We start from the raw sequence: 27454 nt of genomic DNA, 5'->3' as shown, positions 1-27454 counted from the left end.
GTTGGCCTTAGTGAATATCCGTTTTTCAAAAGTCAATAAAAACACACGTTTACCTCATCAAAAGACAGTAATTGTATAATATTGTTTAATAATAGCAAAACGAATAAGAATAAGAAAATATAACAGATAATACATTTAAATACATACTTATTTTAATATATACCGATCGTTCGACTAAACTTGCTTTATTAGAAGGTAAGTAGAATGTTATCGGATAAAGATTAAATGAAAGTCATATTATTTATACAGGAATTTTAACTTTAAATGATTTTCTGAAAATAAGAGGGTGACGTCAAAACATGCTGTAATGATATAAATAGAACATAGGAAGTAATGGATGGCGAGCTAGCAGGTAATTTAACATAAGTTGTTTTAAAAATTGGAAGACATTCAAAGTGTTGAACATTTTTGATTTTTTTTTTCACGTCTAGAAAATGGTAATTAGTCTAAGACTAAAGACCGGTGAATTAAAGGTGTGTTTCACCAGATTGTCCATTGTTTTACTTTAAAACATTCAATAACATGATAACTCCTATTTTAGATGTAAACAAATTTATTGACATGAATAATTTGATCGTATATTTTTTCATTGTTTAAAAGTGTTCTGAAGTGTCATGTGTTCAAAATATTTCAAGTATTAAACCACCGATCTTTATCATTGTAATAAATTGTCCATGTATTTGTTGCGAAGTTCGTGAATCAAGAAATTTGTTTTTATTTTATATTGACCTTGTCTGAAATATAGATCTGTCATTATACTTTCACTTTTGTGTCGGTTGTGATAACTGTAACAAACAAATCGTTCCGATGTGACATTTGTTCTGCCGGAACAAATTTCATAGAAAATATGCTATACCGGAACTTCTGTCACAGAAAATATGTTCCAGCACTATAAAATTTATTCCAGAACTATATTGTTTTACCAAGTGTGAAATAAGTTCCGAAACAAAAATTACAGCACCATGAGTTTTGTTCTTACATTGAAATGAAAATAAAAAATGAAATAAGTTCCTGTGATATTATTAGTTTTGAACGAAGGTATTTTATAGAAATCAATGAAAATGTTCTGCTCGAACCTATTTCACAGAAATAAGTACTGTACGTGCTTGCATGGGGTACATTTGCAATTGTAGGATGAAGATAAAAACTAAATGGATGATAATGTATCATAATTTGTATCTATGTTTTATCGTTTATGTGGTATTCGACATCCTTGTTTCCTGTTGATCTGTCATGCGTGTTCTTATCATACATGTACTAAGCTATGGTCATTGCACAGTTTTAAAAGAGTGTGTCTTTTGTTTCTTTATGTCTTTTAATATAGAATCATATTCAAAACAGTGTGGTCCTGGCCATTAATTGACGACCTAAATTATCCCATTGACTGGGACAGATTAGGTGAACGTTTGTCGGTAACGACCATTGTTCACTTCTTACTTATTATAGAATTTAAACTGTGGGGTCACCAAAGGTTCTTAACGCCTTTAATAATAAAATAATTCGAAAAATTATTCAGGAATAACCTTTATGTTTTGATTTATATTATTATTGATATAAATCAACACATCGTATTATTCCGGATTAGTTTTTCGAATTGCTTTATTTAGGTGTTGAGAACCTTTGGTGACCCCACAGATTCAGTGCCTTTAACAAGTACATAGTGAGCAGTGATTGTTACCGACAAACGTTCACCTAATCTGTCCCAGTCAATGGGGTAATTTAGGTCGTCAATCAATGGCCAGGACCACACTGTTTTGAATATGATTCTAATTGATCAGTCACTTTGCCCTTTTCAAAAAAGTACAAATGTTCATCTTTGACTATAATACTTTTTTTTGGAATGACTTTTATTATACATTTCTTATTCTACTCTTTCCTGGTTCATAAGTGTCATTTTTAGAATTTATAATTGAGTATGTTATCTAACTTTTGCTTTACTCCACATGATCCAAATTGGATGTTTACACTTTTTATTTATTACATTACAAGTGTGGACACAGATGAGTGTGGATAGTATGTTTGGATGTTTGACAGTGTCTTATGACAACAAAGTTCTATGTTTTTCCTATATGGTGTTGCACGGTGACAACCGATCTGAGCATTAGGAGTGTTATTTATTTGATATTTTTTTTATGTTCAATACAGACATGGGGAGACAGTAATTACATTAGTTACCAAATGATTATGATAGAACATGTTCTACATCTTTGGTTTTGGATACATTTTGTAGCTGGGAGAGCAATTGTTAATTTCTGTGTCGATTTGGTCTCTTGTGGAGAATTGTCTCATTGGCAATCATACCTCATCTTTTTTATATGTATTTGCTTACTATTGGTATGGTTCTATTTACATTACTTTGTGGTGGATTGTCAGTATCATTAGTAAATTATTTTGTTAAAATGTCGAATTTCTTCCTCAGATTAGAATACATTTATTGGTTTTAAGTAATGACAATGGCTTATGTCTGACATGATTATTGGGGCTAAATAAGATAGGAAGTAAACCTCTGTGCTGATTTATATCAATTTTTTATATCTCCTCCAAAGCTGGTCGAAGCAAAATTTTGACCAATATAAAAATGATTTCACCAAAAGAACCTTTGTGAGCATGCTTCAAAGACTCATAACTGCTCCAAAAGTAATCTGATCGAATTTTAAGCATGTCAAGCAGATATCATCAACATCTACTTAATAAGTCTTAATATGTCTAAATACCTAAAAAGCTATTTAGTACTCAAAAGGTATTGCAAAATTATTCCTTTTCATTTTTTGTTTTGTTATATGGATACAAAAATAAGTGATACATGTACCAATACAGTATTTGGTGTTGTATGCAAGTGTAGTAATTAACATTGACTGTAACAATGTTAATTCACACAAATGAAGAAATAACAAATGAATGGAACAGATACTCCGCAGGGTGCTGCTTTATACGACTGCAGAGGTGGAAACCTGAACGGTTGGGGCTAGTATGGACACAACATTCAAGCTTGATACAGCTCTGAATTTGGATTGTGGTTAAATAGTTGACACAACATAGGTTTCTGACACAGATTGAATGTGGTCTATAAAGAACTTCGACTTAAAAATTTTAAATTGGACATTTACCTATTTTGGTCCAATATCCAAAATCTAAATACATGGTTAAATTCAGAATATCATAGAACCCGAAGAATTCAATTTTTTATGAAAGCAAATAATGTTTAATTTTAGACCCTTTAGACCTCCATGTGGACCAATTTGATAACCGGGCCCAAATATTAAAAATCTAAATACACGGTTAGAAGAACCCCATATATTCAATTTTTGTTGAAATGAAACAAAGTTCAATTTTTGACCCTATGGATCTTAATGTAGACCAATTTGAAAACGGGACAATACTGTGCAATTGAATATTCCTGGCTATTGGCAATACTGTGCAATTGAAAATTTCTTGCTATTGCGCAATATTGTGCAATTAGATATTTCTTCCTATTGTGCAATACAGTGCAATTAAAAATTTATTGCTATTGCACAATACTGTGCAATTGGAGATTTCATGCTATTGTGCAATACTAAGCAAATTGAACATTTCATGCTATTGAACAGTACTGTGCAATTAAAGATTTCTTGCTATTGCAGAATACTGTGCATTTGAAAATTTCTTGCTATTGCACAATACTTAGTATAATAATTTTTGACCCCGATTGGGGCCAACTTGAAAACTGGGCCCATAATCAAAAATCTAGGTACATGTTAAGACTCACCATATCAAAGAACCCCAAAAATTCAATTTTTATTAAAATCAAGCTAATTTTAATTTTGGACCCTTTGGACCTTTATGTAGATCAATTTAAAAACAGGACCAAAAATTAAGAATCTTAACACGGTTAGATTTGGCATATCAAAGAAGCACAATAATTCATTTTTTTTATGAAAGCAAACAAAGTTTAATTTTGGCCCCTTATTCCTTGGGACCAAATCTCCCAAAAATAATCCAAACCTTCCTTTTGTGGTCATAAACCTTTATAGCGTGTATAGTGAACCCCCTAAATAAAATAATACTGTGTTCTAGACCACTTCCCCTTTCGGTGATCTACAGAAATGATTTTTTACTATATAGTATGTTAATCAACATAATGCATGTTTTCTATAATGACCTTACACTCATGGGTGACAACTTCAAGTGCTCATTATATAAGATAACTTGTTTAACCAGTGGAACATATTTCACAGACAAGGAGCTTATTTCACCAGGTGAGAAACAAATCTCACAAATCCAGAACTTATTTCACCAGGTAAGGAACAAATCTCACACACATGGAACTTATTTCACTAGGTATGGAACAAATTTCACCAACCCAGAACTTATTTCACCAGGTAAAGTGTGGAACTTATTTCATAGAGATGGAACAAATTACATAGAAATTGCCTGTGAAAAAAGTTCTCCAATTCTTTTTTTCACAGTAACAAATTTTTGCTCACAATACCATATATCCCTATTTCTTTTAAAAATGCCATAGAAAGTCGCGTAAATCGAAACATAGAGAGTCATCAATTATTGTTCATTTTTCGGCATTATAAGTTAGTTTGATAGGAAATATACCTTCGATATATCATTGACTTTTACTCAGAATCTGCATAACTAGCAGAACACATTAATCGTACGACTGTTTTGAGTACCTGCCGGCCTAGAACATGGTCCACTGACTTTGATTTTTTACCAATTTTCAATGTTAAGTTTTCTGCTTTAAAAAGTTAGTTTGAGATGAACTTCCTGCGATAGATCAATGATGTTTTGTATGAAATAGCTTAACTAGCAGTACATAGATCTATTAGTTTTACGAAAATTTTGAGGTCCTTTCTCTACATTCTCTAGGACATGGTCTAGTGACTGAATTAATTATCGATTTTCAATGTTAAGTTTTCTGCTTAAGCTAGTTTGATATGTTCAACACGTGAACACACTCAGACACCATAGATACCAGGATCGAAAATTTATATTTGTGACAGACGCACGTTTTGTTTACAAAAGACTCATCAGTGACACTCGAATAACAAAATGTTTAAACACAATAAAACGGCCAAACAAAGTAATAGATCGTTGGTTTTTGTATGAAATTGCATTACTATCAGTACATGCAGTACGTGTATATTAGTTGATGACTATTTCGAGGCCCTGCCCCTATGTCGTGGACCAGTGACGGTGAGTTGATTAGCAACTTTTAAATTTTTAATGTTAAAGTGTCTGCATAAGATAATACCGTTAGCAACTACAGTTATTTACAATCAGCACGATATTTCCAATAGAGTAAGATTTCTGTCTGTACACCTCAGCTCGTAGACCATTTTCAGATCCCGTCTACTAGAACATGGTCCAGTGACTGAATTTACGCTATTTTTCCTGCACGTTTGATGTTTATTTGATTGCACACGACAGAGCACTTATGTAGTACATTTCGATGGGCGATGCAGAATCATGATACAATGCCATTTGCCAAAAAAAGAAGTACGAAGTAGAGAAAAACAACTATAGCAAAACACTACACATACAACTAAGATTGATTTATAACACGAACCAAACAAGACCCGAGACGAACTCTTCAATTTGTTAGAAAAATACGTCTGACTCTATAATTCGCAATCGAGGTTAGGGGTTCTATTTCCTTTTTCAATAGCGGAACATATCCACGGTCATTAGTAACAAACATAATCTATAACAGTCAACAACATTTTTATGGATTCCGTAAAATATTCAAATGGGTGACTTCAACTATACCATTTGATTGTGGTGTCTTTTTTTCAAGCTGCACAGTCCGCATAACCATCAACCAATTAGTTATCACGCGAAAATCTGGCTTCTTTTCCCTTTTCAAGAGAAGAACTTATATAAGGTCTGTCTAATAAGAACAAAGAAACAAGTCAATAATCAGGGGTGGTGTCCATTGGACTGCCAGTTATCTTGAAACACTGTCTTCCAACGTAACAAATGTGCTGTAAATTAAAAAAAAAAACAGCATCTTAACAATGTCGGTTTCAGTAAGTGTTTTGTTTACATCAGGGCGGTTTTTATCCTTCTAAAACAAGATATTTTTATTATCATTAATTGGTCATGTTTGTAAAACAAACTTATACTAATCATTTTAATCTGTCTTTAGATTTTGAATGAAGAATACTTGTGAAAACGATTATTTCTATGTAATTTAATTTGTTTCATCTGAGCTTAAATTTTGGACAACGAATAGTGAGTGCTCAGACTGTGTACACTTATTAGATACTATTAGTATTATATTTGTAACTTCACATAAAAGACGAAGAACACAGTTAGTACAGTTATCGTATAAAGCACAGGAATTTAAAACTGTTTATTGTGATTCTTAAAACTAACTACAGTATGTTTCAATGATACTGCTTTTCTCAAAACTTTATTCTATTGTAGATCACATGATATAAAAGAACATGCCTGGATACTATGCTGACAATGCATATAACAGAAGAATCGGGAGAGCTGGGTTGCCAAAAGGTAGCATGCCAGTGTCACGGGAAGGAGTATTCCTTGCACCAAGAACATATACTAGTAACTCCTACACAAGACTGGACCGAGACCTTTCACAGTTTTCAATGTTATCTGGATTTCTGAACAGTTCTAGATCAAGCGATAGTGACAGTGGCTTTGGTTCATCATCCTCGTCATCCTTCAGTTCACCTCGTCAAAACCCATCACATTCAGACGGCGGCACATCTTTCAGTTCACCACGTCAAAACACATTTTCCGATTCACCATCCAGATTTACAGCTCACCTAAGGGACAGTTCTTTTGATAGTGGTCTCGGGTCACCATTTTCTAGTCCTTTCAGTTCACCACAGAGAACTCCTGATCGATCATGGGTAAGACGTTTTTCTGTATTTCATCAAAATCCCATCAATTTTCGTTATTAATCTGTTACAGTACTACATACATCATACACCATGGACCAGTTAAACATTCTAGAAACTTACTTATTTAATCATTCTATTGGGAATGTACCCTATTGGTATACAGGCCCTTTAGTCTTCTATAGGATTTTGGTTACATATTTTAAAGTCAAATGAAAATGAGTCTTTATTATATAATGTTTATAAAGCTAACAAGCAGTTAAATGATGGATTTGCTTCAAAAGTTAAAATGCTACTTTCAAAATTAAATTTCACTCATGTTTGGGAAAATCAATGTACCTTCTCTAAAAAACTATTACTATTAGCCGTCGTGAAGAAGCTCAATGAAAATTACATTATATTTTGGAAAAATTGTCTCTTTAATGATGATAATTCAATAAATGGAAATAAACTAAGAACCTACAGAAAATTTAAAGTTAAGTATGAACTAGAAGAGTACCTTTTATTGAATTTAGATAAAAATGTTACAAAAAATTATGCTAAAATAAGAATAAGTAATAGTATGTTGGCTGTTGAACGTGGAAGATACAACAAAACAGCTTTAGAAAATAGAATATGTCATTTATGCCATAAAGAGTTGGAAGATGAATTTCATTTCATCATTACATGTTCAGAAATAAATAAAACTAGGATCAAAATGTTTAATGAAATTTCTAATATTGTCCCCTGTTTTAATTCCATGAGTGAAGAAAATAAATTTGATTTTATATTTTCCTGCGAAGAATGTGATATTTTACTTATCATTGTTAACTACATAAGTGAAATGTATAATGAGAGAAACAATTGTAATGTCAATATATGAACTGTGTAATGTATATTATAACATATTTTTTCATACATAAGCATAATATTTTAATACATAACTTTAAAGAGGAGGCATGCTGTCAAAATAGTATTATAATTAATACTATTAATCTATGTTTTTGTTTTTCTTTCAATGCTACATGTTTGTAGTGTAACTGTTTATTGACTATCGTTTTGTAATTTTAATATGCCTGTTTGTTTGGTTTTTTTTGTTGTGTATTTTAGTAACAATCCTATTGTTTGGATTTCAAACTAATAAAATTCTTATTCTTATTCTTATTCTTATTATTCTACCCTTTTCGCAGTTGTTTGTAATTAGTTAAACAATGGAATAAGAAACGAAGTTTATCATGCTTATTGTCTCTGCTAGCAAGTCAGGATTAAAGACAAACATTTCTTGATTTGATAATACACAAAAACATATTATCCTTTAACTACAATTTTTCATGTTTTTAGTTTGATGAATACACAAAATGGACACAACTGAAGATACACGAGGAGGGGGAGAAAATTGCATCTAAACACGAACAACAATGGCAAGTTATGAACCTGACCGATGAGATATTGATGAGAGAACTTCAACAGTTACAGGTAAAGCTTCAACTGTTATTCTGGTGCTAATCCCCATTTCTCAAGTATGCCCCCCTTTTGTTTAGGGGGGGGGGGGGGGGGGTTGCTGATGTGGCGTAAGGTTGACATCAATCAATCAAAAGAGTGACGAAAAGTGTTGTTCAATTTGTCCCTACTAATAATATATTAATTTCTGTGACTGCATCTTACGATAGAAAATTAAGTTAATCTGCAATCAATTCCAGTGCATGCCTTATACCGATAAATTATATAATGTGTTACATTTCTAAACTCTACAGACGAGAAAGGTAACACTTTGCCACCGAAAGCTGAACTTTTAGGTCAGTCAACCGAAATTTAGCTGTCCCAAATTTTGGAGTTGTAGGTGAAGATTTATACAGAAATGTGTATAGATAACGATAAAATTAAATGAACTATTTCAATAGCATAAGTCTCGTATATATGAGGGAAAGTGTCTTAATTACTTTGTAGATAACTGAAGACCTTTAAATTATCATTCTTTGTTTACAGTTGGAAGAAATAGAGAAATGGACAGAATTTAAAATGAAGACAGAAAAAGAAAAAGAAGATATATGTCAAAGAAATCAGCATGAAAATTTACATAGGAGAAAAGAGAAATTTTCTCTGAATCTGGTGGAACGACAGGTAAAATCTGACATTAAGTTGCAAATATGTATTATAGTACTAATCACAAAGTTTTTATTGTTCTTCGTCATTTCATTTTACATGTAATTTTAGGACACAGAGTCTGAGAGCTTGCAATCGAAGCTTCTCAAATCAATCTGTAGTTTGCTCCTTGAAAATTTGAAAACATTATAATTTATCAGCCAAAAATCATCATTTATTGCCATTTTTTTTCTGTTTCAGCAAGAGGAAATGGAGAAATGGACTATTTGGCAAAGTAAGGTTGAATATGAAGCAGAACGAAAGAAACGTCAAAAACATGACAGTGAAATAAATACGCCTGCATCTGAATTTCATCAGTTTTGTCAGGTATAAACTAATGGATAGGCGTTATGCCTTTTTTATTAGCTCACCTGGCCTAAAAGGTCATGTGAGCTTTTCTCATCACTTGGCGTCCGTCGTCGTCGTTAACAATTTTTTAAACATCTTCTCCTCTGAAACTACTGAATGGATTTGAATGAAACTTAGCATGATTGTTTCTTAGATTATCCTGCACAAAGTGTGTGCTTTGATTTTTGATCCGTCAAAAAACATGGCCGCCGTTACTTAAAATAGAACATAGGGGTCAAATGCAGCTTTTGGCTTATATCTCAAAAACGAAAGCATTTAGAGCAAATCTGACATGGGGTAAAAATATTCATTAGGGCACGATTTATCAGCCCTGAAATTTTCTGATGAATCAAACAACCCATCGTTGGGTTGCTGCCACTTAATTGGTCATTTTAAGGAAATTTTGCAGTTTTTGGTCATTATCTTGAATATTATTATAGATAAAGATAAACTGTAAACAGCAAAAATGATCAGCAAAGTAAGATCTACAAATAAGTTTTATATGACCAAAATTGTCAATTGACCCCTTTAGGGGTTATTGTCCTTTAATGACAATTTTTCACAATTTGTTCATCATATTTGCTAACTTTAAAAAATCTTCTTCTCTAAAACTACTCAACCAAATTCAACCAAACTTCAACTGAATGATCAGTAGGGTGTATAAAATAAAGTTTGTGCTTTATTTTTTATTTCGTCAAAAAACATGGCCGTCATGGCTAAAAATAGAACACAGGGTAAAATGCAGTTTTTGGCTTATATCTCAAAAACTCCAGCATTTAGAGCAAATAAGACAAGAAGTTAAAGTATTAATTAGGTCAAGGTCTACCTGTCCTGAAATTTTCAGCCGAATTGGGTAACTGGTTTTTCAGGTATAATGCCCCTGAATTGATGATTTAAAAAAAAAAATTGCAGTTTTTGGTTATTATCTTGAATATTATTATAGATACAGATAAACTGTTAATAGCAAAAATGTTAAGCAAAGTAAGATCTACAAATAAGTCAATATGACCAAAATTGTCAATTGACCCCTCAAGGAGTTATTGCCCTTCAAAGACTTTTTTTCACAATTTGTTCATCATGTTGACTTACTTTTAAAAATCTTCTCCTTTGAAACTGCTGCATCAATTTCAGCCAAACTTAGACTAAATGAGTTTCAGAGTATCTAGTATAAATTTTATATTTCATTTCCTTGTATGTCAAGAAACATAGCTCCTATGGCTAAAATAGAACATAGGAGAAAATGATTTTTTTTTTGCTTTTGAAGAAAATTGGATGATTCAAAGAACATTTAAATAAATTGAAAAGCCAAAATAATCATTCTTGAGAGATTTAACCAAAACAATTAAGGTGAGCGATTCAGGCTCTTGAGAGACTCTTGTTTATGTTTCTTTGATACATATATGACATGGCTCTGTACTTATACATCCCGAGATTGTGTTATTAAAATTTTCTTGGCTTTAATTTTTGCTAAAATGCTTGGTTTATGGGCGTTTTTCAATAAAAACGTACTTTCTTGTCCCAGCCACTTTTAAAAATATGTGTTTGATCTTTGCAAGTAATTTTTTGTGCAGTCAGTACATTGAATTAGTTTGAACATTTTTAATCAAAGAAAAAGTTTATTTTTTAGAGGGATTGATTCCTGAATGGTCCAAAATAACCAAAATGGCATGTCCCTAGACCGCCTGTTCAATATTCATAAACTAAAATAACAAAAATGTAGAAATGAATGTTATTTTTACTTAATATAAGTTCTTTGATAATTCAAAAGTATGTTTAGAGCCAACATATTTTAATAAACAGCTTTCTGCATAGGATTTTTAATTTCAGAAGGTGTGTCCCTGACAAAATGTCTACTACGAAACGAAGTCATTAAAATTTGCTGATGAACAGTTTTAAAAAAATCAATGTTGTTTTTGTTTGCAAGAGACATAAACATAAAGGTCTTACAAAAGAAGTGATGCTTTTATAACGGCAATTAAATTGTTAGTAAGAAAAATTGAGCACATCAAATGGACCAGAGTGATATCGTATTTTTGTTAATGTCCACTACGAAACTGGTCAAATCTCCTTCAGTATTTGGTTTTAAAATTATGAAAAAAATATCAGTGTACAGCTTAATACATGCTTTGATGAATACAATCAGTCTTGTTAGTTACTATTGCAATATAGAGATTGTGGGGGGGGGGGGGGATAAAACATGCTAATATGTGCCCTACGAAACAATTATGGGAGAAAAAAACGTTTCGTAGTGGACACTACCACTACAATGCAGCCTTTTTTTACACTTTTTTTTCAATTATATTCGTACAAAACAAATAACAGTTGTTAGTTTCATGAAATTTTTATTATGTTTTTATTAACATAGATTAGGGTTGATGTCAACTATGAAACTTTTTGTTCACTACGAAACGGTTTTGTTAACTACGAAACGCATCAAAATGTCCACTACGTAACATGAGTTGTACCTTCATATGTGAAGTACTGTCTAATATTTATCGTTAAAAATGGTTCTCTAATTCAGAAATAAATGAGATTGTTTTCAGTATATACAGTAAACAAACTGGAATGTCTAGAGGAAACATTTAAAATTGCAAAAATATGTGTGTTTAGAAGCAGTTTCGTAGGGGACAAAAGTCCACTAAGAAACAGTACACTAGTAATTATGTACGTATGTTGTGTCGATTTCAGTCGTTTACCTCTTAACTTTATTAGGAAAGTTTTTTGTACCAGCTTTATCTAAATAAAGGCAACAGAAGTATACCGCTGTTCAAAACTCATAAATCCATGGACAAAAAACATAATCGGGGTAACAAACTAAAACCGAGGGTAACGCATTAAATATAAGAGGAGAACAATGACATGACACTAAAATGTAACACACACAGAAACGGACCGAGCATCAGACAAAATCCCACGAGAATAATAAATATAACATCAAAACCAAATACACGAATTATGGATAGACAAGTACCGTGACACGTCTTATCGCAATGTGAATTTACACTAAAACATAAGAGAAAACAAACGACGCAACGTTTAAATGTAACACATGTACAGAAACGAACTATAATATAACAATGACCATATTCCTGACTCGGTATAGGACATTTTTAAAGGAAAAAATGGTTAGTTGAACCTGGTTTTGTGGCTTGCCAAACCTCGCACTTTTATGGTCATGCGAAATATAACATAAAAATGACAACACAACACCACAGGACTACAATATAAACAATAAAACTAGGAATACGATTGACTGACATGCGTGTTAAAACATTTATCTTCCATCAGTTCACTTAAATTTATAATATGGTGCAATAATTCATACACATTCTTGCTTTTGTTTACTGATTCTTTTTCTATCTTTAAAATAATATCAACGCTTTCTTTATGTTCCATTTCGAATGTTTACCATATGAACATACATAAATGTTTTGAAGTATGGCAAAGTGCTTTAATAGTATTTTTTATTGTATGTTGCTTTGATACAGAGACCAGCAGATGAAACGTGGACAGGATTGCGAAATCCAACGGACCAAGACAATACAGACGAAATGCCAAATAATCAAGTCCCAAACAGCTTTTGTTATCAGCAGAATCCTGTATACGAGACACCGACCAATGCTAATTTACAGGTATATACAGTGTTTTGTAGTAGTTTAATAGGTTTTATTTTTGAAAATGTGACCTATGCATCAGCCCCATGCAAATCAACAAGACTTAGTCAAAGCTCGAATTCGAAAATAAGAAACAGCCGTTTTAATCACAATTCATGCGACTACTTTTGATTTTTATCGATAAAACATGTCACTAGTTGTTTTGGTCAACCAATCGGTACGGTGACCATAAAACTTATGTGGTTATTTCAAACATGAATGGTCGAATAAAGTGATTGTAGTCATGTTCTTGAAAACATCAATCTTCAATAATTATAAGTTCTCATTATGCAAAACAAACACCAATTAATCTATAAAGCCAATGGTTCTTTAAATAAAAGTTTTCGCATAACCTGAACTTTATCAGACTCGTATTGGCTTAATTGTTGTTGTCGATAAAAGTAACATTTTATTTAATATTTCAGTTCACATGATTGAGAAATGAACAAGGAAAATGTTTTGAATTGTAGCAAAATGAAACAATGAATAACTGTATTTGTACGTTTTTACACACATTTGATTTATGATATAGACACCAACAGATGAAACTGGGACGAGATGGCGTAATCCGACAGATCAACACACGACAGATGTCATGCCAAATAATCAGGGCCCTTTCAGTTATCAGGAAAACACTGTGGACGGAACAACGACGAATGTTAATTTACAGGTAAATATAGTGTGTTTGTCAGTTGTTTGAATCAGACAATCCGTTGTTAGGTTGCTGCCCCTGAATTGGTAATTTTAAGGAAATTTGCTGTTTTTGGTTATTATCTAAATTATTATTATAGATAGAGATAAACTGTTTACAGCAAAAATGTTCAGCAAAGTAAGATCTACAAATAAGTCAACATATGACCAAAATGGTAAATTTGACTCTCTAAGGAGTTATTGCACTTTATAGTAAATTTTTAATCATTTTTCGTAAATCTTAGTAATCTTTTAGAAAAATCTTCTCCTCTGAAACTACTGAGACAAATTAAAGTAAACTTGGCCACAATCGTCATTGGGGTATATAGTTTAAAGATTGTGTCTAGTGACCAGGCATACCAACCAAGATGGCCACCACGGCTAAAAATAGAACATAGGTTCAAAATGCAGTTTTTTGCTTATAACTAAAAAACCAAAGCATTTAGAGCAAATCTGACAGGTGTAAAATTGTTGATCAGGTCAAGATCTATCTGCTCTGAAATTTTAGATGAATCAGAAAACCCGTTGTTAGGTTACTGCCCCTGAATTGGTAATTTTAAGGAAACTTTGCTGTTTTTGGTTATTATTTTGAATATTACTACATATAGAGATAAACTGTAAACAGCAATAATGTACAGCAAAGTAAGACCTAAAAATAAGTCACATAACCAAAATGGTCAATTGACCCCCTAGGGAGTTATTGCAGTGTATAGTCAATTTTTAACAATTTTCATAAAATTTGTAAATTTTCACTAACATTTTCCACTGAATCTATTGGGCCAAGTTCATTATAGATAGAGATAATTGTAAGCAGCAAGAATGTTTAGAAAAGTAAGATCTACAAACACATCCCCATCATCAAAACTCAATTTTGTCATAAATCCATCTGTGTCCTTTGTTTGATATTCACATAGACCAAGGTGAGCGACACAGGCTCTTTGGAGCCTCTTGTTTTACAAGTGAGAGTTATAATTAAATTTAGGTTTAATCCACCTGTTAATGCTTTTCATCAGAAAATGTCTGTACCAAGTTAGATATATGACATTTGTTTCTATTTGTTTGTTGTGTTTTAGATTTTGATTTTGCCATTTGTTTAAAGACGTTCCGTTTTGAATATTCCTTAGAGATTGGCATTTTGTTACTTTACTTGTTCACGATATTTAAATTGAAACTACACCGTGACAGGATAACTAGTATTTCAAAAATTATTTATTTCTTTCATTATTAATTAGTATTGATGAACAGATAAGTCCACATTATGAAAACTACTCTCCATTTTGTAAATTGGATTTTAACGTGTTAATCATTTGATATTTAAATGGGAATCAGTAGACACAATATGGACTAAATGGAGAACAGATGATGAGACCGACACAACACTTGTAAAGGAAGTGGAACAGGTATTACAACATTGTTACTAAAGAGAAAGTCTAGCTGTATTGAGTAAAAAGTAAAATCACAAAACTACCGATAATTCAATACGCAAAGTTCACAAACCACAAACCAAAACCGAGGGAAACCAATCAATAAAAGAACGGAACAACAGAAACACTTTACTGCTACACAAACTAACGCCAACATAGTGAAAGGAACGGATTATTAGAAAGCAACTGCCATATTCATGATGATTTTTACAAAAAATGTATTTTTTTTTATACTCGATAAATCCAAGTGATGCAGTTTCATGATTCTCTTTCATCAAAATATTGTCCATCTGTTTGACTGAGTGTTTTAAAAAATAATAATAAGTAGTGCTGTTTATTATTATTCTTAGAGATTATGTAAGATTTGTATCAAATGTGGTTTTTTTAGAGTCAGTGTGGAAATCAAGCCTTATTAGGACAAATGCCAGAATCTACTTTGATGTCACAACATCATGAATCAACGTCAGGATTTCAGAATACAACTAAAATAGGTCAAGAGTATCAGGAAACAATGCGATTCATACATACGGGAATAGAAAACTTTGATCTTCAGTCCAATATCGCTGATGAAAACATGGACAATACTTTAAATACAACTACAGGTGACAGAAGTCCTCATTCAGATTTTACCGATGATGATTATCTACAAAATAGTAAACCGTCTATGTCTTACCAAGTTAGTTCGCCACACTATATGGCAGGTACAAATAGACTCAAACCTGTGCAGAAGAAAAAGAAAAGCACGACTAATTATGATGCTTCCTCTTCATACTTAAAGTCAAGGAGGAAAAGCAATGATCATGGAAAAGAAATCCGATTTTCTCATCCCGTAAGTATAAGTATAACTCATAAACTGTTAATAAACAGGTTTTCTTTAAAATAATCATTGGTTCAAGGAGAGCAGCATTAGTTTAACAATGCTTTCGATCAAAATATTAAAAAGAAATGGTATGATTGCCAATGAGACAGCTCACCACAAAAGACCAAAATGACGCAAACATTAACAAATAAAACTTGTTTTATCTTATCTGTTAAGCCAAGAGAAGAAAACGTTAATGTTTATTTGTCAATTCAATTTTTCATGAAGATGTAAAGAATATATAATATATGTACAAAATGTATCTTATTTTGGAGGGAACATGAAACCCTTCATGGCTTTCATGTGAATAATATGGACTTCGTCATTTCATATATCACAATATGTTAATATGGCAGGATTTGGGGAATACTAGTATACCCGAATCAATTTTTATGTAAACGTTATTCATACAAAGCTACCGATTCTATTAAATCAGCTATGCAGAGCCATTTTCTTCTCAGTTGCATAACGACTTAAAAAATAAAATGGATTGCTATTGTATTTTTTTTAGGAAAATGATTGTACTTGTTCAATACCTTTACAACTATCAATTTTAATAAAAATATGTTTTATTTTTATTTTAAGGAACAAAGTTTAAACTTACAAACGTCAGCTATCAACGAAAGACAGTTTAAAAACTTAAGGCATAAAGCCCTGAATGACAGAAAAGATATGACAAAACAAAAATCGAAGATAGAAAGCTATACCATGAAAGGATATACTGGAATAGTAGTAGATTTTGAAAAAATCGAAATGATTCAAACATTAAGTGTACAGGGGTTATGTAAAAAGCATATCGCACGATGGAATGACACAGTTGTTGTTTCAAAGATGATTGATGTGCATAAAGTTTCAGAAAGGACAACAACAAAATTTCAAGATGAAATATTGTTATCAAGTGCCATAGAACATTCAAATATTGTAAAATATCTAGGTGCTTCAATTGTTCATCCAAATTTGTGCATACTTACCGAATTCATGCAGACAAATTTATACGAAGCACTTCATATTGAGGAAAATATTAAATTTCTTGAAAAGGAAAAGATAAAAATTATACAACAGGTTGCTTCGGGACTTGAATATCTTCACAAAAAAGACATGTCACACTTTAATTTAGAGACTCGCAATGTTCTCCTTGACTATACGCCAGGTTCGTCTTTAGTGGCAAAATTAAGTGACTTCAGTCATAGCGTAAAGATCATGAACGAAACAGAAGAAAAATATATGCGTTCTGACCAGAATTCACGTTATTCTGCACCAGAAGTATTGTGTGAGGATTATGTCAACATGAAGTTTCTAAAAATGGCAGACGTCTATTCATTTTCATTGATAATATTTGAAGTTATTTTTGAACAAGAGCCTTTCCAAACTTTGGATATTTCAGAAGCCGCAAAACAGATTCGCGAATCAGGTTTAACACCTACAATTCCAAGAAATGTCTGTGTCAACAAAACCTTACTGAGTTTTATTATGTCTGGTTGGAATAGAGACCCAACTCAACGTCCGACTATTAGACATTTTGCAAACTATTGTCTTGGGATGGATCATATATTTACAAAGTCTAACACCCAAGACAAAGACATCACCATTTATTTTTATTTTTGTCTTTGCTTTATCGGATTTTTATCTGTGGATGAGTTTATATTTGATATTATGTCAACATGCAGCATAGTAATGTTATTTATGTTTGTTCTCTCGTGCATTATATTGTTTAGATCAAGTAATATCAAACTTACGAACACAAGATGCTAGTCTTGAATGCACTGGCTCAAAGACCTGTTAATACTGTTTATAATGCTTTTTTGTTATTTTTTATTTATATGGATCTTGTCCGTACACCACCTTTGATTATTTGTAATATCTTCAATTTTTCACTTATTCTTACTACATTTGTATAAACTTCAAGATTATCATTATTTTTTTTTAAACCGTTTTTTTTTCTGACGTGAATATTTTAACCTATAATGGTTTACTTTTTAAATTGTTATTTGGATGGAGAGTTGTCTCATTGGCACTCACACCACATCTTCCTATATCTATTGATCAATATTTTTGAAGGGTTAAATATTTCTCAGTGGTGTCCTGCCATGACTTTGTTTGAATTTGTTTGTTAGCTTTTTGGTCATGAATGTTTGTCTCTAATATTTAATTAACTGTGCATTTGTATTCATATATCGCAGATCAAATTTATTTGTTCATTGTGTAGTCATACGTTTTTTGATTGAGTTAAGTCTGCCAATTGATATTTTATCGTGTGTTTTTCTATGTTGTGATGTTATGCTATTGTTTCAGAAAAAGGGAGAAGGTTTGGATCCATTAAAACGTTTAATCCCGCTGCAAATGTTTGCACCTGTTCTAAGTCAGGAATCTGATGTACAGTAGTTGTCCTTTGTTTATGTAATATATACGTGTTTCTCGTTTTGTTTATACAAATTAGACCGTTGGTTTTCCCGTTTAAATGGTTTTACACTAGTAATTTAGGGGCCCTTTATAGCTTGTTGTTCGATGTCAGCCAAGGCTCCGTGTTGAAGGCCGTACTTTAACCTATAATGGTTTACTTTTTAAATTGTTATTTGGATGGAGAGTTGTCTCATTGGCACTCACACCACATCTTTTTATATATATATAGTATGTGTTTTAGGAATACAATACTAAATTTGCATTTACGAAGTGATTTCTGTAATAAAGTAAATAGTTATCAAAGGTACCAGGATTGTAAACTGGGGTGTAAAATAATGTCGTATTTATGATTCATGCATTTATTTATTATACGTTTCTTGGAAATGAGAAATAAGTAAATTACTGAAAACAATATTTCATTTGCATGTTCAGCAATCAACATACAGTACACAAAAACATAATTATGGGTGAACAAATTGGGGAAGAAGCTATGCACATAGTCTTATACGCAAATCTTAGCAGGAGTTTGTTCTATTGATTACATTATAGTATTGTACAAGGCTAGAGAGCTGCTAGCTAAGTTGTGTTCCTTCAGATTTGTGATGCTTTTCTGTGCGGCAGTACTAAGTCAATAGCTATGGCTACTTTAGAATTCTTCCTGAAGTAGCGAGCACTTGTTTACACTGCTACCTAAATAATTTTACTGTTTAGGTAATCGATGCTGGTGCTACCTTTAATTTTTCTTCATAGAGGAAAGTGCTGGAGTTTCTTACTGACAACATTTTTTTTGAATTTTGAGGTCGACTTTTACAACAAATTGACGGCTTTCCTATTGTAACAAACTTCCCTCTTCTTGCCAGTCTTATCTAATTTTCAGATGTGTCAGAGTTCTTTCAGACACCTGTCAAGAACCAAATAAAATCAAAGAAGCCAGATCATTTAATTTCACATTCAGATGTATTAATGATGTTCTTTCCAGTGACAATCCAAACATTTTTTGATTGTGTTCAATTAATATATATCCTCCAGAACTAGAAATTAAGAAACAACAGACACGACTTCCTCTGCATCAGGTTTAGGCTTATACCTCGAATTTGACATAAGCTATCATCTCAGTCATATGCACTTGTCTCAGATTTCCTTTTGTTTATGCATTAATATAACAGTGTTATTTTAAGGTATATATAAAAAAATATATATAAGACAAGTGCCTACGATCTCAGTTCCAGGATCTATTACTAATAGTGGAAAATATTTGGTGGTATTACACATAATATTTGAAGCTGCGAATGCACCTTTGACCTTGTGAGTACTCTTCAAACAAACTCATTTATCATATAAACATTTCTATATAAAAATTAGTGAAAGTTACCTCAAAATTTTATCAATTAGCCAAAAAAGTTTAAATTAGAGAGCTATACATGGATCAAGGTAAAATCTTAGATCTCCGAGAAAAATCCAAAACGGAAAGTTCCTAATCAAATGGCAAAATTAAAGGCTCAAACACATCAGACGAAAAGAGGTCAACTGTCATAAACCATGACTTGGAACAGGCATTTTCTTATGTAGAAAATAGTAAATTGAAGCTTGTTTTAGCTAGATAAACCTCTCACTTGTATGACAGTCGCATCAAATACCATAACATTGACAACGATCTGTCAAGTTATGAAGACAAAAAGGTCAATTAGATGTATCTACCATCATTAAGTCATCTTTTGTATCATATTCAACTGTTTCTAGGCAGAAAAGATAAATATATGATAATTAATAGGTTCACACATATATCATCTATCATGATGCGGCTTGATTTGGATTTTTCAAAGAAATGATCGAATCGATGTAGATGTCGCCTTACACTATACTAGATCTTTCTTAAACTGTTTAACTGTTTATTACTAAATAAAAGAATAATGCTTGAAATAATCAGTATTACTAAGGAAAATTCTAATATGACGTTCTTCTTTAGCCTTGGGTACAAACCCGTGTTCTAATGTGAATAGAACATGGGCTGCACGTGATTGACGTCACAATTGAAATTGCAACGTCAGATGAATTTTGAACAACGCCAGAGATCAAAATGGACATTTTTGTTGGTGTTTCTCGCTAGGAAATTAAATAAAAACATTCTAAAAGTAAGTTTAAATTTTTCTGTTCTTTTTTTAGCTCACCTGGCCCGAAGGGCCAAGTGAGCTTTTCTCATCACTTGGCGTCCGTCGTCCGTCGTCCGTCGTCGTCCGTCGTCGTTAACTTTTACAAAAATCTTCTCCTCTGAAACTACTAGGCCAAATCAAACCACACTTGGCCATAATCATCATTGGGGTATCTAGTTTAAAAAATGTGTGGCGTGACCCGGTCATCCAACCAAGATGGCCGCCACGGCTACAAATAGAACATAGGGGTAAAATTCAGTTTTTGGCTTATAACTCAAAAACCAAAGCATTCAGAGGAAATCTAACATGGGGTAAAAATGTTTATCAGGTCAAGATCTATCTGCCCTGAAATTTTCAGATGAATCGGTTAACCTGTTGTTGGGTTGCTGCCCCTGAATTGGTAATTTTGAGGAAATTTTGCTGTTTTTTGGTTATTATTTTGAATATTATTATAGATAGAGATAAACTGTAAACAGTGATAATGTTCAGCAAAGTTAGATTTACAAATAAGTCAACATGACCGAAATGGTCAGTTGACCCCTTTAGGAGTTATTGCCCTTTATAGTCAATTTTTAACCATTTTTCATAAATCTAAGTAATCTTTTACAAAAATCTTCTCCTCTGAAACTACTGGGCCAAATTAATCCAAACTTGGCCACAATCATCTTTGGGGTATCTAGTTTAAAAATGTGTGGCGTGACCCGGTCAACCAACCAAGATGGCCGCCACGGCTAAAAATAGCACATAGGGGTAAAATGCAGTTTTTGGCTTATAACTCAAAAACCGAAGCATTTTGAGGAAATTTGACATGGGATAAAAATGTTTATCAGGTCAATATCTATCTGCCCGGAAATTTTTAGATGAATTGGACAATCGGTTGTTGGCTTGCTGCCCTCCAATTGGTAATTTTTAAAGAAATTTTGCCGTTTTTGGTTATTATCTTGAATACTATTATAGATAGAAATAAACTGTAAACAGCAATAATATTCAGCAAAGTAAGATCTACAAATAAGTCAACATGACCTAAATGGTCAATTGACCCCTTAATGAGTTATTGCCCTTTAAAGTCAATTTTTAACAATTTTCATTAACTCGGTAAATTTATGTAAATTTTTACCAAATATTTTTCTCTGTTACTAATGGGCAAGGTTCATTATAGATATAATTGTAAAAAGCAAGAACGTTCAGTAAAGTAAGAACTTCAAACACATCACCATCACCAAAATACAATTTTGTCATGAATCCATTTGTGTCCTTTGTTTAATATGCACATAGACCAAGGTGAGCGACTCAGGCTCTTTAGAGCCTCTAGTTTATTGATAAACTTGATTTTTCTATAACGTTTTTGTTCATCAAATCAAAATGGCGACATTTCGAGCGTCACTATAGGTCCGCTTCGAAGAACAAAACTTCAAAATATTCCTATTAGAATCGAAATAATTCTATCATGCCATGCTCTATGTTCATTTTAACATGGGTAGGCATTATATTTGTAAACATTTAATACCTCGCTAACGCTCGGTATTAAGATATTAACAAATATAATGCCTATCCATGTTAAAATGAGCATAGAGCATGGCATGAAAGAATTATTTCTTAAACAAAACATTCAGTGTATTCAACAAAAAAGAAGTCCTCTTCATGCAATCATTATTATAATTAGGATTACATACCGGTATTATATAATCATCTGTCTGTTGTTAAAAACTATTGATATGACGTTAATTAAGATTGTAGTTTGATGTCTGTCTGTTTGACGTGTACCCCACATTTTTTAGCTCACCTGGCCCGAAGGGCCAAGTGAGCTTTTCTCATCACTTGGCGTCCGGCGTCCGGCGTCGTCCGTCGTCGTCCGTCGTCGTCCGTCGTCGTCGTCGTCCGTCGTCGTTAACTTTTACAAAAATCTTCTCCTCTGAAACTACTGGGCCAAATCAAACCAAACTTGGCCACAATCATCATTGGGGTATCTAGTTTAAAAAATGTGTGGCGTGACCCGGTCAACCAACCAAGATGGCCGCCACGGCTAAAAATAGAACATAGGGGTAAAATGCAGTTTTTGGCTTATAACTCAAAAACCAAAGCATTTAGAGCAAATCTGACATGGGGTAAAAATGTTTATCAGGTCAAGATCTATCTGCCCTGAAATTTTCAGATGAATCGGTCAATCGGTTGTTGGGTTGCTGCCCCTGAATTGGTAATTTTGAAGAAATTTTGCTGTTTTTGGTTATTATCTTGAATATTATTATAGATAGAGATAAACTGTAAACAGCAATAATGTTCAGCAAAGTAAGATCTACAAATAAGTCAACATGACCAAATGGTCAGTTGACCCGTTTAGGAGTTATTGCCCTTTATAGTCAATTTTTAACCATTTTTCGTTAATTAAAGTAATCTTTTACAAAAATCTTCTCCTCTGAAACTACTTGGCCAAATTAATCCAAACTTGGCCACAATCATCTTTGGGGTATCTAGTTTAAAAAATGTGTGGCGTGACCTGGTCAACCAACCAAGATGGCCGCCACGGCTAAAAATAGAACAAAGGGGTAAAATGCATTTTCTGGCTTATAACTCAAAAACCAAAGCATTTTGAGGAAATCTGACATTGGATAAAAATGTTTATCAGGTCAAGATCTATCTGCTCTAAAATTTTCAGATGAATCGGTCAATCGGTTGTTGGGTTGCTGCCCCTGAATTGGTAATTTTGAGGAAATTTTGCTGTTTTTGGTTATTATCTTGAATATTATTATAGATAGAGATAAACTGTAAACAGCAATAATGTTCAGCAAAGTAAGATCTACAAATAAGTCAACATGACCAAAATGGTCAGTTGACCCGTTTAGGAGTTATTGCCCTTTATAGTCAATTTTTAACCATTTTTCGTAAATTTAAGTAATATTTTACAAAAATCTTCTCCTCTGAAACTACTTGGCCAAATTAATCCAAACTTGGCCACAATCATCTTTGGGGTATCTAGTTTAAAAAATGTGTGGCGTGACCTGGTCAACCAACCAAGATGGCCGCCACCGCTAAAAATAGAACATAGGGGTAAAATGCAGTTTTTGGCTTATAACTCAAAAACCAAAGCATTTTGAGGAAATCTGACAGGGAAAAAAAGGTTTATCAGGTCAAGAACTATCTGCCCTAAAATTTTCAGATGAATCGGTCAATCGGTTGTTGGGTTGCTGCCCCTGAATTGGTAATTTTGAGGAAATTTTGCTGTTTTTGGTTATTATCTTGAATATTATTATAGATAGAGATAAATTGTAAACAGCAATAATGTTCAGCAAAGTAAGATCTACAAATAAGTCAACATGACCAAAATGGTCAGTTGACCCCTTTAGGAGTTATTGCCCTTTATAGTCAATCTTGAACCATTTTTTATAAATCTAAGTAATCTTTTACAAAATCTCCACTGAAACTACTAGTTCACAATCATCTTTGGGGTATCTAGTTTGAAAAATGTGTCCGATGACCTGGCCATTCAACCAAGATGGCCGCCACGGCTAAAAATAGAACATAGGGGTAAAATGCAGTTTTTTGCTTATAACTATGAAACCAAAGCATCTAGAGCAAATCTGACAAGAAGTTAAATTGTTAATCAAGTCAATATCTATCTGCCCTGAATTTTTCAGATGAATTGGACAACTGGTTGTTGGGTTGCTGTCCTCCAATTGGTAATTTTTAAAGAAATTTTGCCATTTTTGGTTATCTTGAATACTATTATAGATAGCAATAAACTGTAAACAGCAATAATGTTCAGCAAAGTAAGATCTACAAATAAGTCGACATGACCTAAATGGTCAATTGACCCCTTAAGGAGTTATTGCCCTTTATAGTCAATTTTTAACAATTTTCATTAATTTGGTAAATTTATGTAAATGTTTACCAAATATAGTTCTCTGTTACTAATGGGCAAAGTTACATCACCATCACCAAAATACAATTTTGTCATGAATCCATTTGTGTCCTTTGTTTAATATGCACATAGACCAAGGTGAGCGACACAGGCTCTTTAGAGCCTCTAGTTTTTTATTTATATAGTTACAATAAAAAAAGAAGATGTGGTATGATTGCCAATGCGACAACTCGGCACAATCTAAACTAGTTTTCAAATATTGCCTGGTGTAAATTGTAACCTGTTCAATTGATCTCAATCATAACAGACATTGCAATTGATCAATTTGTCACATGAGCAAAAAATGGCAACAATTATTAGACAGAGCAATCACATAACTCTTGAATTTCGTCAAGTAACCCATTTGTTGTACTCTAACCTTTGATTGATAAATGAAAGAAATGTATTAACCTAACTTAGTTATTGTTGTATATATGTTAGTAGGTTATTCAAGGAACGTTTTTAATTTGCAATTGCTTACATTATATAATATAATCTTCTTTGAGTTTGTCACGTCACTCCGCTACTTTGAGAAAATATAACTATTGTCCGTAATTTTTGTCGTCACATCAAGAATTCGTATACCGTCTTTCTGTGTGTGTTACATTTAAAGGATGTGTTTATGTTGTGTCGTTGTTCTCCTCGTTTATTTGATGCGTTTCCCTCAGTTTAAGTTTGAAACACGGATTTGTTTTTTTCTCAATCGATTTATGAGTTTCGAACAGCGGTATACTACTGTTGCCTTTATTAAACAAAAGGATCAACTAATGAATAGAAAACACACGAATGTGCTTAATATAATTATCCATCTTCTCAGAAAAATGGATTTTAACATTTTAATTTGGCAGTGGTGATCAGATTTATTATTGTTTATATATCTTATAGATGTAAAATGGTATTTGATTCGGTATTCTTTAAAGGGTTTCGATATACTCTAGTAATTAGTAATGACACGATTATAATCTATATTGGCACCTAATACTTCCATCTTTATAGTAGATCTGTATAAATAAAAAAGAAGATGTGGTTTGACTGCCAATGAGACAACTATCCACAAAAGACCAAAATGACACAAACATTAACAATTATAGGTCACCGTACGGCCTTCAACAATGAGCAAAGCCCATACCGCATATAGTCAGCTATAAAAGGCCCCGATAAGACAATGTAAAACAATTCAAGCGAGAAAACTAACGGCCTTATTTATGTAAAAAAATGAACGAAAAACAAATATGTAACACATAAACAAACGACAACCACTGAATTACAGGCTGCTTATTTTCAAATTTTGGTTGATGCTTTAGCTTCTATTACTTTTAGAAAGAATTATTCAAGCATCGAATACAATTTAAATGCCAAGTTGAAGATGATCTGTTAGATTCACCTTTGTTTGTCCAAATAAATTTGAAGTATTTGTTATATGAAAAAAAAAAACCAAAAAATTGTACGAGTTGTCTCATATTAACTCTGAACCAAGCATGTTCTAGATTTCGATTAAATATCATCTTTTCTTATGCTTTATTATACACTATATGTTATTTGTACTGAACAAATATAGTCAACTAATTAAATATGCTGCAATTAGACGTACACATGTTAATCCGATAGCAAAATAGCTCTCACTTTCTGCTACAAGTCTATGCAGCTAAAAACTAAAAACCATTAACTGTATATGTTGACATCGCTATATTTGGTATATAACACATCTTGAGAACTACATTGTTCTAGCATAAATGCGCAATTGTGTCTTTATTTTCAGTAATAAGATTTTTATTCACATCTTTGAAGTTCACCAAAACGTATCAACAATCAAATTCTTAAATTGGTAGTCATTGGCATTATTTCATAGGAGAATGTATGAATTCGAATACCTTTGTACCTTAATAGCATGGTCATCAACATGAGTTTATCATCTTTATAGTAATATATTTTATGACATTGTAATTTATATAAAGTAAATAGTTTAACTGTCCCAATGCAAGATGTAAAAGTTAACATTTGTATCGGAAGTAGGATAGACGTGTGCAAAGCAGAAGACACCTAATCGTTCAACATACCCAGATTTTCTTCTCTTGTTGTTTGACTATATTCTTTCTTCTGCTGAAGATAAAACCATAGTTTTTAAGATTCAAAATAGATGAAATATATTATAAAATATTTCATTTTCCGTGTTTTAATGTAGCCATTAGAAGAAACAGTCTTTTTAAAGTGGAAGAAAGAAGGTGAAACATTAATAAGGTGGCAAACAGTATGAGTGCATACTGGAAAAATGTTTTGCTACAAATCAGGTCTCTCAAAAGAATCAATCATTGAATCATTCTGCCCTACGAACTATTGACCTATTGTAGTATGCTACTATTGATCTGAGAATGACACCTGATGTTAAAACATGCTACAAGATTTTGGATGAAGTTGGACAATAAATACCTAAATCTATACCAATCTAATTTGATGAAAAGCAGCATTTTGAACAATTGCCACTTTTTTCGGGAGCAAATATTAATCAATTTTTGTCTAGGTGGTTCTATCTTGACTACCATTTGCATCGAAAAATAAAAATGCATGATGTCCTGAATCAGAAATACTTATAGCTGGAGCTATAATGCTATTAAAGTCAAAAGTACATTTAAAGGAGTTTCATACAATTGCCCAAATATCTTTTTTTGAACAGAAATTTCAAAAGAGGGACGAAAGATACCAGAGAGAGAGTTTATCTCATAGATAGAAAATAAACTGACAAAAAAGCTAAAAATAAAAAGACAAACAGACAAATATTAGTACAGAAGACACAACCTAGAAAACGTAAGACTAAGCAACACGAACCCCATAAGCAGGATAAGCAGATCTTGCTCCCCATGTTGCACCCGTCGTGTTGCTTTTGTTATTACAAATCCAGTAAATAGTCGAATTCGGTAGGTCGTGATGGCGTTCGTTAAATTTACGAATGGATGATTTCAACTTCACCGAAATATCACGACATGAATATGTCACCAATAACGCCATCTATGATTTTACAGATTAAGTGTGCATTTCCTTGTCATGCTTCCAATTTTGAGTGGA

General features: G+C 32.5%; 1 protein-coding gene across 2 annotated transcripts; it reads left to right on the top strand.

The window, feature by feature from the left end:
* Window positions 1–231: 231 nt before the first annotated feature.
* On the top strand, window positions 232–18615 carry LOC134715026 (dual specificity protein kinase splB-like). Of its 2 annotated transcripts, none has more exons than XM_063576868.1 (9): window positions 232–352; window positions 6418–6866; window positions 8175–8309; window positions 8820–8954; window positions 9177–9302; window positions 12812–12955; window positions 13509–13646; window positions 15479–15919; window positions 16535–18615. In XM_063576868.1, exons 2-9 carry the CDS (start codon window positions 6438–6440, stop codon window positions 17699–17701), a joined length of 2715 nt encoding a protein of 904 aa, XP_063432938.1. In that variant the 5' UTR covers window positions 232–352; window positions 6418–6437; the 3' UTR covers window positions 17702–18615. The 2 variants fall into 2 exon arrangements, with proteins under 2 accessions (XP_063432938.1, XP_063432940.1); XM_063576870.1 differs by lacking the exon at window positions 232–352 and adding an exon at window positions 4863–5184.
* Window positions 18616–27454: the final 8839 nt, after the last annotated feature.

This window comes from Mytilus trossulus, chromosome 4 (genome assembly GCF_036588685.1).
Source record: "Mytilus trossulus isolate FHL-02 chromosome 4, PNRI_Mtr1.1.1.hap1, whole genome shotgun sequence".
Classification (NCBI taxonomy): domain Eukaryota; kingdom Metazoa; phylum Mollusca; class Bivalvia; order Mytilida; family Mytilidae; genus Mytilus; species Mytilus trossulus.
The sequence above is the reverse complement of the archived record's forward strand: the minus strand, read 5'-3'. Positions and strand labels throughout refer to the sequence as shown.